The sequence below is a fragment of the Vipera ursinii genome (genome assembly GCF_947247035.1).
Source record: "Vipera ursinii genome assembly, chromosome: 4".
NCBI lineage: Eukaryota > Metazoa > Chordata > Lepidosauria > Squamata > Viperidae > Vipera > Vipera ursinii.
In genome coordinates, this window is record NC_139514.1 from 67,910,227 (window position 1) to 67,927,948 (window position 17,722).

General features: G+C 36.0%; 1 protein-coding gene across 1 annotated transcript in view; it reads right to left on the minus strand.

The window, feature by feature from the left end:
- Nucleotides 1-5,357: 5,357 nt before the first annotated feature.
- Nucleotides 5,358-17,722, minus strand: part of REPS2 (RALBP1 associated Eps domain containing 2) — a gene marked incomplete at its 5' end in the record, with an annotated part of 120,916 nt that continues 108,551 nt past the window's right edge. Inside the window, 5 exons of the mRNA XM_083361282.1 lie at nucleotides 5,358-5,711; nucleotides 6,908-7,013; nucleotides 10,436-10,584; nucleotides 12,861-12,938; nucleotides 17,420-17,497. Of these exons, the coding sequence (XP_083217408.1) occupies nucleotides 5,643-5,711; nucleotides 6,908-7,013; nucleotides 10,436-10,584; nucleotides 12,861-12,938; nucleotides 17,420-17,497 (480 nt within the window). The 3' untranslated portion in view covers nucleotides 5,358-5,642. The remainder of the gene's footprint in view (nucleotides 5,712-6,907; nucleotides 7,014-10,435; nucleotides 10,585-12,860; nucleotides 12,939-17,419; nucleotides 17,498-17,722) is intronic.

Here is a 17,722-nt window from a genome sequence, read left to right on the forward strand (position 1 = left end):
GAGTACAGAGAAGAGCAACAAAAATGATTGGGGGACTGGAGGCTAAAACATATAGGGAACGGTTGCTGGAATTGGGTATGTGTAGTTTAATGAAGAGAAGGGTGAGGGGTGACATGATAGCAGTGTTCTAATATCTCAGGGGCTGCCACAAAGAAGAGGGCGTCAAGCTATTCTCCAAAGCACCTGAAAGCAGGACAAGAAGCAACGGATGGAACCTAGTCAAGGAGAGAAGCAACCTAGAACTAAGGAGAAACTTCCTGACAGTTAGAACAATTAACCAGTGGAACAACCTGCCTCCAGAAGTGGTGAATGCTCCAACACTGGATGTTTTTAAGAAGAGACTGGCCAGCCACTTGTCTGAAATGGTATAGGGTTTCCTGCCTGAGCAGGGGGTTGGACTAGATGACCTCTAAGGTCCCTTCCAACTTATTATTATTATTATTAACTTTGAATGGTCATTAAATGAACTGTTGTAAGTCGAGTACTACCTGTACCTTTGTGCCATTAGTTCAGGAAAATCCATCATGGCAGAAAGAAATTGCTTTTGAAAAAGGATGGCTGCTTTCACAAGCATGGTAAGTTATTATTTGTTTAATATGATGCTGCAGGCTAGGTTTATTCAACATGTTCAGTCATAAACCAGGTTTACAGGCTGCAGTAACCAGATTTACAAAGCAGGCTATGCCAAAACCAAAATACATTGCAATTCAGCACAGTGTGTTACTCTATCATTGCTGCACAGAGTCGACTGTTTCTTGTGCCTGGTCTAGCTATAGAAAAAAATGTAGAATCATTTTATAAGTTTGTTTAAAACCTAAATGTGTGTTAATAAATGTGAAAATATAGCAAAAGTAATTTATATTAAAAATACAATAGCGGTAAAACCAGTGACTCAATATGGGTCAGCTTAGCCTAATATCCAGCTGCTAACTATTGAATAGGTAATTTCAAGGGCTCAGCTGTTCCTCTTTTGGAAAGAGAAGAATGACATTGCTTCAGACATTCAGATCATATTTGGATAAAGCATTGTCTCCTTTAATTTCCAATGCCCTAATATTTCTGTTCATATATTCTGGGTACCAAAACACTTCATATATACAGGGATGTACATGTTATTGTATTGTATTTCTGAAATGACAAAAATTTGTATTAGCACAGTATAGGAGCTTGAAAAACTATAATGATCTCAAGGTTATTATATACTAAAAGGTTGATAGAGGTGAAAATCATAATACGTAGTTTTATTAGCACAGTATCATATAGCAAGTAAAACATATTTTTATAATGTTAATCACTTGCAATAATCATGCTCTAGCAAAATAGATTCTCTTATTTCATAGAGTACACTAATTATTTACCAGTCTTTCCTAAATAGAGCAATCAACAAAAATATTTATTTCAAAGTAGGTATGTGCCTGTGTTAAAACAAGATTTGGTGATATTACTCTTATCCTAAGGTTATTCAAAATATAAGAACTTCTTTCCAAAGATTTTCTATAAAATTCTCCTTGAAATTAAATGCAATAGTCTACAAGAAATCAAAATAGGCCGAAGACAATTCTAACATAAATAGTATTTACACTGCAAGGACGAAATACATAACTTTAACAAAAATCTATTAGATCAACTGTAATTCGTTGCTTTTCTTTCCATTGTCAAAAGCAATTGTGGATTCAGAGCATGTTCTTCTGCTTCGTCAAGACAGTCACCTCGAAATACATCTTACCCTACCCATTCTAGTTATTTAGAACCTTTATGTTTTATTTTCTACTAAAGTTGCAATGCAAAGCTGACACCCATGTACCTCCCCTTGTGGTCCTAATTGGAGGGTCTCCCAAATTAGTCTTCTTTCTTTTATGCAGTTCAGGGTTTTAAGAGTTAAAGTGGTGCCTTAAAGGTTTGTGAACATCCATTTCACACCTAGAACCTTTTGAAATTGCCCAGCTGGGACTTGTTCCTACCTACTTTTGGAATATGGCTCTTGACACGACAAATAAAACTGACAGAAATTGCCTATCCCTATAGTAGAAACTCTATAAACATTATTTTTTTTTAAAAAAACACATATTAAAACATTGCAGTTAATGTTCCAAAACCACAAGATTAATCATGCTCATGGTGTAAAGCGACTGGAGCCTAAGATTATTATTTTTTACTTAAAATGAGACCATCAGTGAAAAGTTCAAAAATGAAACACAAACATATAAACAGCTTAACTTTTTATATAGGAACTTATTCTATAAGAAATGTAACTCCAGAACTGGCATTATTCCTGGCCCATGTTTTGGGCACCGTACAGGAAGGAGGTGACATAGTTTTTGATTCTTGTATATACACGGTCTTTTTAATATGGTATTTCCCTGTACTTCTGTTGGTGCAGTAACTATGGTTTCCTAGTGCAACACTGGCAAGGAGCTGTTGAGAATTAGTGGAGAGGTGAGGTGCTCTAAACCACACTCCCCTGAGTACACATTTGAGTAAATAATGGAAATACATTAACACATGACTATTGATACTTAAAGGGATATTACTACCAATTGTTCAGAGGGAATTTCTAAATTATGTTCTTGTAGGCAGTAATTATTCTTGTCTCCAAAAAAGCGAACATATATATTTAGTCTAATTAAGTACTTTTGCACACAAGGTTTTGATAAAATTGAAATCGTTCCTTGATATGATTATTTTAAACAGCTCTGAATTATATATAACACTTCTAGATTACTATTTCAAACAACATTGTATAAATACCAATCAAGACATTGTTCTGTGTCCACTTGAAGTATATTTAAACTGATGACATTTGTATTGTAGTCCTATGTAAAAGTTTGCCTAAAATTGCTCATTGTTTAAGATTTACATACTGCACTCCTAAGGAAGTTTCTTATATGCATAATATGAGTATATTAATCATCAAAATAAAATGAACCAGTTTTTCAATCTAAAATTCAGCTGGAGGATCTGTTAACCTAGCCTGAGTTTTTAATGTGTAAACTTAATTTTAAATCAAGTGTACTTTTCATTTAAAGGAATCGCTTCATATTTCTGTTTATGCAGTGCAATTCTGTCACCACCACTTGAGAGCATGACATTTTTACAGGAGTCTTTCTTGTTTTATGATGCAAGGATTAAATAAAAGCATATGTTACATATGTGATTGGGGCCAGGAAACACAATTTAGATTTTGACTGTATGAAAACAAGAGAAAGCAATTAATGATTGGTTTAATGTAAGTGGGCAGGATTTTGTGTTGTTGGATTCTATGCTGGCTTTACAAGTTAATAAGACTTGGATTCTAAAAATGAATAACATGGGCTATAAAATGAACCTGTCTGTTTCAGATCCACAGACAATGTAATCCCACATGCATTTTAATAGTAGCCAGATAGCTGTCTTTTGTGAGCAAAGACAACCTTATCTTGTTATCCTTCTCAACCCAAGGAACTGATGCATTATGGCGCGCTGCCTTGAATACTAAAGTTCTAATGAGGTAGCATGGTCACTATTAATTACATATCTATTCCTGTTAATTGGCTAATCTCCTTTACACACATTCTAAATCATGAGCACATTTTTGGTAATGTACAATGATTTGCAAGAAAAATGAACATTTAAATGCAGAATATTAAAAAAAGCTTTCCTAGGTGCCCCTTTCTTTAAAGGATCACTTTCTCTGTAGGCATGGTAATCTCAGCATGCAAATCAAGTACTATATATTTTAATGCAAGCCAGACAATATGCCACATTCTTATACACATGCACCGTGTTTCTTATTGGGCATAAGGAAATTTTTTGGGGGGGATCCAGAACACTAAGTGGAATTGATATTTAATAACAGAAGCAACATATTAATAAAATACTAATCCCAAAGGAAAAGAAATGACCTGTTGACTGGTAATAACTTCAACAATTAAACACAAACAATTCTAGACACAAAGCTGCTCTGCTTTAAATGAGATACAGGTAATCCCCGAGTTACGAGCGTTCACTTGACGCTCGTTCAAAGTTACATGGTGAGTGCCCCTAGTGCTTACAAGCAAGTCCTGAAGTTACAAATACTGCAGCACCACGGCAGTCATTCGCCCTTACGAGTGACCGTAGTGGCTCTGCAACATTCACCCTTATTATTCCCTCCCTCCCCACCCCTGCTCGGGTCTCCCTAGGCACCAGGCCTTCAATACTCACCCTGTGAAGATCGAGATCCTTTGCTTTCTTGGCTGCTCCAGGCCTTCAGTGTGTTCGCAGAGAATGGAGGCCTAAAGTAATGCAAGATCATGTGAGATCAGTGTGGTGAGATCTCATGCTACTGATCTCGCGTGATCTCATGGTACTTTAGGCCTCTGTTTTCTGCAACACAGAACCGAAGCCGGGGGAAGCTTCTGTGTGTCTCCGGAGGCTGGATCGTGACTCCAGAGGCCTTTTCCAGGCTGCTGTGGCCTGTATTTGAGGTCAGGGAATCCATCCACACAGCCCACACACCCTGATCCAGGTTCTGGAGGCCTTTTCCAGGCCACTGCAACCTGGATCTGAGACCGGGGAGGTTTCTGCGACATCCCCCCCGGGCTCTAGAGGCGTCTTCTAGGCATGCAGTATTTTAGTGTGTCAGGGAGGCCTTGGGAGCCTATTCCAGCACTAAGCCCTCCATGGCCTTCCCCATCCTGAGATACCTCATGTTCGCTTAATGTACCTCAAACGAGATTCACTGTACGAGTTTTTGACTTATGAGTGGAATGGGCAGGCTCCATTATACTCATAACCCGAGGACTACCTGTACATGGTAACCTTTAAATAATGACTATTGATCTATGGCTAATATGTTAATATTTTTTGTAAGCAAAAGCATCAAACCTTTCAGTATTGCTATTTTTGTAAATAATTTTATGAAATTTAAGTAGCAATGTGCACAATTTATAATTGTGAACTAGTAATGAACTAATACCAATTCTACTGGGCTGACTTAACTAGCCAATCAACAAGAATGCCCTGTTAGTCTCCTAGCACACAGTTGTGAATAAATAACTTCATGGTCTTTGATAATATACCCATCCATTAAAGAACCAGAACTATATTAAACTATGGATACAGGCCACTGTATATTGCTTTTTTCAAACTGCAGCAGAAATATGGGAATAGTGGCAGCATGTCAGCTTCCTGAAATAGGCAAGAAATTGATATGCAGTGTTAAGCTGTAGAGAGAAGAGGGTGGATATATTTTATCAATACAAGATTTGTGCTTTCTACCAAAGGTGATTAGCGATCGTAAAACTAGGAAGATATTATACATGATAAATACAATGTGCTATAAATGCTCATAGAAAGCATATGAAAATGATAATTAAAAATATAAGATAGTATTAAGCAAAATATAAACTAATTTCTTGGATACATATGCACAATATAAATGTCTTCCTCCCTGTCCTTTGGAAATAAAGGGTTGGCTAGATTATTGGGAAAACAGACTAGGTATTATGGTTGTCATTTGGATGGTGTGCATCTTCTTGCCAATAAGGTAACTGGTACAAGAAATGTAAAGGTATTTTGCAACTATTTTTTCCAGATGAAGCTGCCTTATTAGAAAAAAAAATATGCCAACATATTATACAAAGTGTCATGTTTCATAGAACAAACTGTATGTAAAAATAATGTCATAAGACAGTTACAGGTCGGTGTTGCTCCAATTGAGTTTCCAGTGCAATTCGTTCCTTGTGAACTTCCTAGATAGAACAAATGATATGAAATAATTAGAGAGCATCTTGGTAGAAACATGCAAATATAAAAACAATCTTGTTTTAAAATGCAGATGTATGAACTTTACTTTTGCAGTTTCTGAGTTTCACTATGTGTCCTTTCAATAAACTATAGCAATAACAAAATTGACACTCAATTGTTGGATAACTTGTTAATTTGAATGTTCCACCATCATTCCCCTGATTTTTTTTAGTGTAGTTTACATTGTGATTCCTCAAGAAGTTCCAATACCGTATATTAAGATTACAAACTTTTTCCCCCAAAATATGCTTTAAGTTCCTGAAAGCTGAACTATGGACTTTTAATCTATCTTTGAACATTGCTGTAATATTGATCAGGTGAAGATATTCGTTGATAAAGAGTTTTAGGGACCATCATCGAATTAACTCAACTTGGTAAAAAAAATGAAAGAAATGCAGTCAATAACCCATATCAATCACTTAAAAAGTAGTACCACTGGAAAGATTAATGTTAATAATATGACATATTTTTATACAGATGTAGGCAGTAAATAAATTATATTTCAGAAAACAAGTTGTCTCAATTTTATTTGTAATTTAGGTCTTTTGCTGTTTTATTTGTAGGAAAGTGACTTATTTGCAGTTAAGAAAAAGAATTCTGATGAGTATCCTACGTGCTATAATATATTCTATATGTGTGTGTGTGTACACACACACACACACACACACACACACATATATAATATGTAATATATACATATATTAAAAACCCAAATTATCACCGTAGCAATGTACCTTCTGCTTCAAAAAGATTAGTTAAATAGAAAGAAGACATCTTACTTTCCATTTCAAATACATTTTGAATAATGGGATTATGTCTGCCAAAAAGGACATTTCTTCATCACATGACCACAAATTTGGGTTTTTTAAAGTGCTAATATGATTACATATAAACATTTATTCATACAGGGACATGAAGGGAGGGGATAGCTTCTGTCAGTGTAGAAAATGGTACGATGATGTAGGGAACTCATATTTATCATTTCCATTAATATATTTAAATTTATTTAATTTGTGGAAGATTCCTTTTCACTCCAGTTCTCATCCGTTCTTCTATTTCAAGAAGAACATTTCTACTTTATACTAATTCTTACATTTTCTTCATGTATAAGTGCAAAAAGAGATGCATGAGCATTCCTTACCTTCAATTGTTGCTGGAGTTCACTGTTCAACCGAACTAACACTGCATTAGTTTCTTTGTTTTTACGAATAGCAGTCTGAATAGCTTTCTTCTGTTTTGAAGACTGTCTGCCAGAGAAAAAGACAATCCCTATTTTTAATTAGTAGAACAATCTGGATGATACACAAAGAGGACATGGTAGACTTGAATTAAAATCAAGGGGAAATATTGGGGTGTGCCTCTTTAAAATATGTAACTCCCGTAGAAAGTATAAGTAAACTATTGTTATGGTCTCCAACCTGATATCTAATTTCCCTACAGAATTCTCCTCTGTGTTTCCTTCCTGAATAGCCTTTAGAATCAACTTTATTTCTAAGAACAACTTAGGCCCACAAATATCCTAAACTCTTAATCAGATCTTTCTGAACTGACATAAACAGCCTTATTGTAAATTGTATGTTTTGCAACATTCTAACAAACATTTTCCAATTCTAGATGTTAAAAAGACTATTTCCATAAATATACACTCATCTAGTTTCAGGTAAATCCATATGGAGGGATCTCTAATCCAAAATGATGATTAGAGATCTAACTGAACTAACTGCCTTCCATTTATATGGTCATTTCACTCTCTGTGTGGCATACAAACAACCCATAAAAATTATTTAAAACAACATTTAGGAAAAAAAAGTTAATATTATTATGAAAAGGCTAAGACATCAGATTATGAACAATGGAGCCATCTCATCAGATCTCCATTCCCTTAGGACCCTAAGGCCTGTTGATACAACCAGGTTTTAAGGAACTTTTGTAAAGTTGGCAGAGATGAGACCAATTTTGCCAAAGGCAAGATAACAGAATAGAATAACAGAGTTGGAAGGGACCTCGGAGGTCTTCTAGTCCAACCCCCTGCTCAGGCAGGAAAACGTATACCATGTCAAACAAATGGTTGTCCAATCTCTTCTTAAAAACTTCCAGTGTTGGAGCATTCACAATTTCTGGAGGCAAGTTGTTCCACTGATTAATTGTTCTAACAGTCAAGAAATTTCTCCTCAGTTCTAGGTTGCTTCTCTCTTTCATCATTTTCCATTCCATTGCTTCTTGTCCTGCCTTCAGGTGCTTTGGAGACTAGCTTGACTCCCTCTTCTTTGTGGCAACCCCCGAGTTATTGGAACACTGCTATCATGTCACCCCTAATCCTTCCTTTTCGTTACTAGACATACCCACTTCCAGCAACCATTCTTTATATGTTTTATCCTCCAGTCCCCTAATCATCTTTGTTGCTCTTCTCTCGACATTTTCTAGTCCCAACATTTTTTTTACATCATGATGACTGAAACTGGATGCAGAATTCCAAGTGTGGTCTTACCAAGGCATTATAAAGTGGTATTAACACTTCATGTGATCTTGAATCTATCCGTCTGTTAATGCAGCCTATGTGTTGGCTTTTTTGGCAGCAGCAGCACACTGCTGGCTCATATTTAAATGATTGTCCAGTAGACTCCAAGATCCCTCTCACAGTTACAGTTACTACTATTGAGCCAGGTACCACCTATACTATATCTGTGCATTTGGTTTTTCTTGTCTAAATATAGAACCTTACTTTTTTTAACCAATGAATTTCATTTTGTTAGCTAGGGCTCAATGTTCAAGTCTATCAAGATCCTTCTGTATCTTAAGCCTATCTTCTGGAGTGTTGGCCACTCCTGCCAGCCTGGTGTGGTCTGCAAATTTAATGAGTTCCCCATCTATCCCCTCATCCAAATCATTGATGAAGATGTTGAAAAGTACTGGCCCTAAACAGAGCCTTGGGGTACCCCACTGCATCCATGTAGATACAGTTCCATTGAAGACTACAGGTTGAGTGCAGTTGGTCAGCCAGTTACAAATCCTTCTGGTGGTGACACTGTCTAACCTATGATGTGCCACAGGGAAATTATTTGATTTATATCCAGTTTTATCTTGTACTATTCAAGGTATAATGCTATCACCTTCTATTTTCCCCAACAACATCCTGTAACCGAGAGTGGACTAAGAAAAAGTCCCAAGTCAGAACTTGGCCCCAAGTCACCTAGTGAGTTTTCATGCCTAACGGAGGAATAGAAAATAATTTCCTAGTTTCTAGCCCAGCACTTTAAGAACTACATCAAATTGATTCTCTCATGGTCAAGTACATTATATTTTTCGAAATCAGTCACTGACTGAGATGTACGGCTATAGAAACTGAATGAGTGCATGAATGAATGAATGAGCAATAGCTAGGTCTTCTATTTATTAAGAGGCACTCACTTACAATAAGATTCCGAGCAACACATGTTTTAAATGCAAATATCCAGTATATATAGCTTATATTATAAAACAGACTTATAATTTCTGTTCTATTTCTTTCCCTTCAAAACTTTATTAGGAATATTTGCATCCAGATACATTTGTTGTTTTCCTTTATTAAATAATACTTGGTTAGTTTTCTTCCAACTCAAGCAGTTTATATATTACAAAGAAGTAGGGCAACTATCTTTTGTTACATGCACGTCTACATTCCCTACTTCTTTATAACATATAAATCAGTCCTAAATTATGATGCCACAAACTAAAACAGATTTTTGGGGGCAAATGACCCTCAGGATTTGTTATATCTTTCCATTCTACTTTTAAAAAGAAAGATATTTACAATTTTATTTATAAAAAACCTAATGAATGATGAAAACACAAGCAAAATTATTTCTGAGAGGTATTTTACGGTTCTCAATTTTGCAAACTCACAAAACTTATGTGAAAATAAATCCTTGACTTGCTCTGTCTTTCTAAAGCAGAATTGACAGTTTGAGCTCTTGAATCTCCCAGTGCCTTTTCCTGAAAAGTTCATAGTCTCTTCAACTGAGTTCTTCCCCATCTCATTCTAACTGTGGAAAACAAACATGTTTAATTCAAGCATTTCCCTCTAATATATTATGCCAGTAGGAAACATTTCTTGTAAATGGGGCTCAAACAAGAATACTGCCTGCAGATCACACCGGTTCTAAGAAGATTTCAAACTTCCACATTATTCACATTATTTCCCCAGAACATTTGGGGAAAAGCAAGGACTGATGTTGAACAGATTCAAAGGCTAGAAAATGCTTCTGTGTGTATCAGTGCTATAGCACATTTAGTTGTCCTCATCTGTTAACCACATTAGAGTTGTGGAAGGGACATACAATTTTTCTGTCCAGGCTATTGCAAAGATCAATGTTCTCCACCCACAACTGAACCATGGATTAACTGTTCTCTAGAGAGTCCTCTACATAGTCTAGAGGGTAATATTTTAGCAGCACAGACATTTTTACAATGGGTTTGTATTCCCTAAACTAATAAGAAGAAATGGATTGCATAAATGCTATCTCTATCTGTTCTTTGTGTACTGTGTATTGTCCCTAAAAAGAGATATTTTCAAAGTAGCTGACTTGCATTTTATCCCATATTACCTCTGAAGGAAATCTAAGCCCCTCTGTGTTGTCACAAAACCCACACCTCTCCCAGTTTCTCATGTAGCATAAGTCAGCCCTTTTACTTTGGAAATGCATGGTGAGGTTTGATGGTAGGTAAGGAAGAAGCAGTTGCACTTTTCTTTGGGGAAAGTTCCTGGTTCTCCAGCATGTGGCTTTCAGGTCGGAATTTCCTATGAATTGGCTTTGATGACAGCTGAGTAAGTACAAGGTCCTGTGAAATAAAAAAAACCATTGTTTTTTAAAATATTTTTATTAGACATTTCAAAAAAATATGGAAAATTTGAAGACAAGAAACAAAAAACAAAAGAGATAAAACAATAAACAAGGGATCTACAAACATCTTAAAAGCTTTAATTTTCCAGTACTGTATACTGTATTGTTAGTTGATTGTGAATAATGGAATATACCATATCTTTTTATAAGCCTGAAAATGACTATTAAACTCCAAACCAGAATTTCCCAAACTTTCTTGGTTAGTGTCTCAGTAATATTTTTCATAGTGCCTCACAGTTTCCAATTGTGCACCTCATTACCCTAGGATACTGCAGTGCACAGTTTGGGAACAGTGGAATTAACAAAAACAGCAAACACTTAAAGGCACTTTGGGATATTTAAATATTCAAGGTAAACACAGTTTGCACTGGGTCGAACATAAGACAAGTATTGCTCTATTCCATTCGAACATTGAGAATAACATACAAGTTTGTCTTTTGGTAACAGGGTATTTCGTCAATGAAAAAGCCCATCGTGGCATCCTCTTTATGAACAGGCAACATCATATGCTTTATTGATGTGTTCTAAGGCCCAAATCTTTATTAACTTCAGCAATAAGCTTTGACACTGGCACAATACAAAGATACAAAGATATTTCTGCAACTCTTTGTTTAGGAAGCAATATTTCAAGTATTAAATGAAAAATTGGACTAAAAGTGAGCACTTTAAAAGAAATGTTACTTGAAATATGAAGCAGAATATACTATGGAACATAGGTTTGGCTACTCATAAGGGAATGTACAGTATATCAATACAAATAATATAACACATTACAATACCATCACTCTAGAAAAACATAGCTTTGAAGAATGAATTATTTTAGCCTGAAAGTTAATTATAGCTGAAAAACATCTGTAAAGCATCTGTTAATGTTAACAGAACTACTGCTAAAAAAGGAAGTATTGTGCCATCTTGTAGAATTTTACATGTTAAGGGCACGTCTGTTTATTTGGCAGCTTGCAATTGCTGCCAACCTCTTGATTCCAATCCAGGTATTTTACTTGAACATTCTGCCAGGGACATTATACTTTTGTAGCACTGGATTCATACATACATGGAGTCCTTCTGCCAAATAATTCACCTTTATAAATGCAACATGAATTGTGCTAAAAATATTGTCACAGCATTAATCAACTGAAGTAAAAAATATATCTCAGCTCAAAATTCCTAATTATATAACCATGAATTTATCATTATGAAATCCTAGGAAAAAATTCTTACTTTGAAAATTAATTAATGATGGGAAAGTCTGATTCTTTCTACCAGAAATAATTTCAATGGCAATAGGATATTATTATCCAATCTTTATTTAAAAATAGGTATACTTCTTTTCTTTAGGCCTAATATTGAGATAATCTTTCCTTGCATTAAAAACTCTGAAAGATTTTCAGATGCTCAGATGTATGTTCACTGTCTTGAGTTATTTATAAGAATAATAAAGACAGGATTTTTTTTAAAAAAAACAACAACTAATAAATCATACATCTGTTGATTTTATTAGCTTTTTGATTAAGACTGCCATTTTAAGAAGACAGATTTATATTTTCTCAGTTTTCAGGGACCAAGATTAAAATATTATATGAGCAAATTTCTTAGCTTTAATATTTTCTGTTTCATAAAAACATAATGACAATAACACATTTTATTAGACACTAAAAATGGCAAAATGGCATAAACAATGGGAAATAAAAACAAAATTTGAGAAAAAAAAAGTAAAGGACAACGTTGAAGTTATCTATGCCATAGTGAACAATGTAATTATATGTATATATGGAAGTATAAGGGACGCGGTGGCTCAGTGGGTTAGGACACTGAGCTTGTCGATCAGAAGGTCGGCAGTTTGGTGGGTCGAATCCCGAGTGCCGCGTAACAGAGTGAGCGCGTTACTCGTCCCAGCTTCTGCCAACCTAGCAGTTCGAAAGCACGTAAAAATGCAAGTAGAAAAATAGGGACCACTACGGTGGGAAGGTAACAGCGTTCCATGCGCCTTTGGCATCTACTCATGCCGGCCACATGACTGCGGAGACGTCCTTGGACAAGTGCTGGCTCTTTGGCTTTGAAATGGAGATGAGCACCGGCCCCTAGAGTCAGAAACGACTAGCACGCATGTGCAGGGGAACTTTTACCTTTACTTTTATGGAAGTATATAATTAATTTTATACTGTAGATCTGGAAAGAGGACTTACTACTGAAGATTACATGATATGTCCTTACCTTTTTTGCTGGGCTGCTTTCTGGTGATGGAGAAATATTCATTGGCAAATGTGAGTTTATTTCATAGTCTTGTTCTATCTGTAATAATATAAAAACTTCTGTAATATCAAAAATTGCAGCCTGTTTTCATTCTTACTTTGGATATGGTCATGATACAAGCTCTGTCACTTTTCTAGGCACATTCAGACATAACATGCTTCCACATATAAAGAGTAGAATTCATCTCCCAGGGTTGATTATTGGATTCTATGGATGCCTTTGATAGTTTTTAACATTTGATAGGACTTAGTTTTTAAAGGTTGGGAAGTTTATTCTCCATCCCAATTAGTTTCCTGGATACACACTTTCTCCCACCTATTAGGAAAAGATGCTGTTCATGCCTATATGTGGTGTGGAGAGAAAGAAAAGGAAACAGTTGCAACTTCATTTGTTGTCATTTTTACACTGAAAATAAAACCTGGCTCACACTGTCAGCATCATGGAGACAGATCTCCATGGATCATTCCCCGAAAGCTTGAGAAACACCATTATATGGTTTGTGATTTCTTTTCTAAACACTTTGTTCCATGTCCAAAAATCCCATCAGCACAGGGACTAGCCAAGTTATTTTTACTTCATATTTACTGATTACATGGGGCACCTCAATGCATCATTTTAGACAGAGGGGTGCAATTTACTTCTACATTTTGGTCGGTGTTCCTTAACTTGGTACTGATCAGGGGCTCAGTTCCAGTCATGACCCCCAAAGTGTGTGTGTGTGTGTGTGAACGAACTCAGTATTGGAACAATACCTCAGATGCTTTACTAATTATCAACAAGATGATTGGATTGTCTTGTTGCCTTTTGCAAGTGGCTTACAACAATTCTGTACATAGTAGCACAGGATTCACCCCTTTCAGGGTGGTCATGGGTCAAGACTTTACTCTTATGGTTGAACTGCCCCTGAATGACCCTCTGGTGTTGTTGTTAAAAGAATGGGTTTCCCAATTATGAAATACATGGCCTGTTGTGAGAAAAGTTCTTGAAGATGCCTGACCTTACAAAGCTCAAGTCGGCAAGAAACGCATAGAACTTAAACCATTCAAAATTGGTGATCGTGTCTTCCTCTCCACACATTACCTACAGTCTTTGTAACCATCGAAAAAGCTAGGATCCAAGTTCATGGGGGCCTTTCCCATCAAATGTATCATAAACTCTATGACTGTGGAATTAGAATTGCCAAAATCACTGCATAGGGTCCACGCTGCGTTCCACTGTAGTCTACTAAAACCTGAGGCTGTTTCTCCCCTTAGACCAAGCCTTCCACCACTTCCTGAGCCAATAATGGTCGAAGGGGAGAAACATTTTGATATTCATGAAATTTTAGATTTCCGCAGGCATAGGGAAGAACTCCAATACTTGGTTACGTAAAAGAATTTCCCCAAAGCTAAAAATGAGTGGGTGAATCACCATCACATTAGAGCTTCTAGACTTGCAAAACATTTTCATAACCAATACCCTAATAACCTAAATGAGTTTTCCATTAATTTCATCTTCTCTTTCTCTCCCTATTTATTATCTTTTGCTGGACTAACGTTGTTCTTTCAGGGCGCAGCATGTCAGGTCCACCATGCTGGTGTCCTGCCATTCTTTTGGAGCGGGGCAGGAAGATTTCTGGCATTCTGTAAGGACCTGCCTCAGTCAGTTCTTCCAAGAAAGCAGAACTCTTGAAATTGCATCATTTCAGAAGCAACTTTTATTGGGAGATGTTGACAGCAGGAATAGAAAGCAGGGTCTGAGGGTTTCCCACCTGAATCAATAAGTCAAGAGTCAATAGTAACCCCACCCCAACTGTCCATCTGGACGGTTCAAACAGGCCAATCCGCAGGTGTGAAGACGATGTGGGAACAGAGTGATAAGGCACTGCTTCCAAGGCTGTTAAGTCTCTGCGCTGCTTCTTCCACACCTGGAGATAAGGCAGATGGCCGGAGGCATATTCCATTCTCACCCCAATAGAGAAACATCAAAGAGTATAGAGCAAGGAACAAAGCAAAGGAAACACACATTAGCAACCCCAGGCTTCCCCCTCCCCCCCAGGTGAATGGCAGAACCTGAAAGAAGAAGAAACCTCATATCCATAGAAAGGTAGGATTCTAACACGTTCTTTGCATGCTTTCGTTTTTGCTGTAATCACTTGGGAATTAGGGAGGGGGATTGTCTTCAGAGAAGAAACAGATTCCTTCCCAGCCAGTTCCCCTCTGCTTCCAAGGCCATTGTGTCCTGAGAGTGATCTATTATCTACCCAGCACCTCAGCATTCTCATAACATCTCTACAACATCACATTGGCTGCCGATGGATTGGTTAGGTGACTGGGTTTGTGGAAAACAAAATAATTGCTTGGCGCTTTGTGTGGGACCTTCAGATTCCACCTGACTTCTCTGCAACCACTATCTCTCAATAAAAATTCTTTTGATTAAACCTCAATAGAGTCAAGAGTTTTACTTTCCTGAAGGACCAGCTGGAGCAGGTCCTTACAATAGCAGGTCTTCTAAGACTCTATGTGAGCAATGCCCAAATACATGGGGTTATAAAGGAGGCACCAGTTCTGGAAGTGTTCATAATTTTGCCTACTGATGCTACCATACGCTCCTCATTGGAAAGCCACAGAAACAAAAGACTATTTGCCCAAAGCACAAAGAAAGGAGGTCTACTTTAATTTGGTACTTGATATTAAATAATATTATAAATAAAAAAGAAATGTTCTATCTTTCTGTTGGCCTAGATTGCCATCTGGCTTTCTAAATGCAGTTATTCCTGTGAGGGTTTTAAAAATTACTGAAATTAATCAAGTTTTAGAACCAAGTTATATTATTTCCCACCCATCTTCCTGAAGTATATCATATATATTTTAGTAAGCCAGTCAGACAAAAAAATTGAACATGTGCAAAACTGTTCAGTCCTTTTCTAGAATGCTATGTATAATATCCCAATGCTTCTCAATAACCTATGCGTAATAACAGTCTTAAAATAATGCAGCTATCTGGCCATGACAATATAGAGCAATAATTCTATGAAACCAGTTACAAAAAATCAAAGACGCTAAAGAATGTGCAATGCCAAAATCCTCCTTCCCTCTGAATCATTTCCATCATTCCTTTATTCTGAAAACTGGTTTTTTTCACTTGTATTTGGTATGCTCTTTTCAGCCAAGAACCCCATTAAGTAATATAACCCATATGTGTACAACAATTCCAGTTCTGTACAAAGCTGATTTATAAGTTCCAACTAGTATGTATAACTTTTTGATTGCTTTAATACCTAGAGACATACAAGATGTGTGGATGGCTTTTAGCTTTGGCCAAAATACCAATTTTTGGTGAGTTTTTTAAAATTAAGTTATGCTTCATTCGATAGTATTATTTTCTCCAGCTACAGAAATGATGATAATGACAGTATGATGTAGAGAAAATTAATAGTTGTCCTTTAACAGACAAAACAAAAAAGCTTTACCACTGTAGCTCAGTGTTTATTCAAATCCTGGTGAAACCTTTTAGGGACTCTTTACAAAGTTACACTTCATTCTCATGGGTATACAATAATCTCTCTCTATGGTTTGAGGAATAAACTATATCGTGCAAAACTTGATAGATTTAGAAACAATTTTAACAATTTCTCTTTAAGATTAAGCTTAGTCTAGCTGCTCAAGAGTGCAAAAAAATAGGATACACAAGCATATTCTGTCTGATTTTTTAATTGGGTTTGTATATCAGTTCCAACATTTTTGAACTTCAAGAATACTAAAACCTGGAAAAAAAAGTCCTTGACCAGTAATATAGAGTTTTCAGACATCTCTGTGTATAAGGCTGCTGAAAAAAAACCCAAACAAAAACAACAAAACTCTTTTCTTGCATATCCTCATGAATGCACTGGTTTTTTTTTACAATTAGGTATAACAGAGACTTCTCTATTACTTACACGATCCATGGTTAGAAGCATAACTTACTAGGAAGGAAGAATCAACTTTGTGCTAAGAGTAGTTTATATTATGTTATGCCTAAAACTACACTTCTATAGTTTTATGATAAACAATCTTGTACTGCATCTGTCTGTATTTGAACAAATGAAAATTTCATTGTTCTAAGAAACAAATATACACACATAATTCCAATTCAACTTGTAGTCATACATTTAGCATGTATATAGAAATAAATACATAACTAAATAAAATTAGGTTGCTATCCTCAATTAAAAATACCTGCTTTTTCACCTATGTTCTTACTCTCTGTGTGTAATGTGTGTATGTGTGTGGCCAGTTTGGTCTAATGGTTAAGGTACCAAACTAGATACAAGGAGATTGTGAGTTCTAGTCCCACTTTAGGCATGAAAGTCGGCTGAGTGACTTTGGGTCAGTCGTTCTCTCAGCCGAACCTACTTCAAGGGATAGTTGTTGTGAGGAAAATAAGAGAAGGGAGGAGTATGTTCATCACCTTGAGTTATTTATAAAAATAATAGAGATGGGATATAAACTATGAAGAATAAAAAAGCATGTTGATTTTATATTTATAGTTTAAAAATCTACCTGTTCCTGAAGACTGAAGTTCATATAGCTTGATTTGGGTTGAGTGCTTGGCTCAATATTTATGACAGGAAGAGAAATCTGCAGAACACAATCACAGTCAATCTTTTTATGTAACATGATCAGAAGAAGCAATAGTTAGATAAATATATATGAGGTTGAAATTTTAACTTTAATTTTAAACTTGCAGAATATTTTAGAATAGTTTTCTAAATTTCTACTTTTGAGTGAAGTAGGAATTCAGAAGAAAAATGAATAAATATAATAAACATTTAAACAGGAAACCAAACTTTGGTTTAAAAAGAA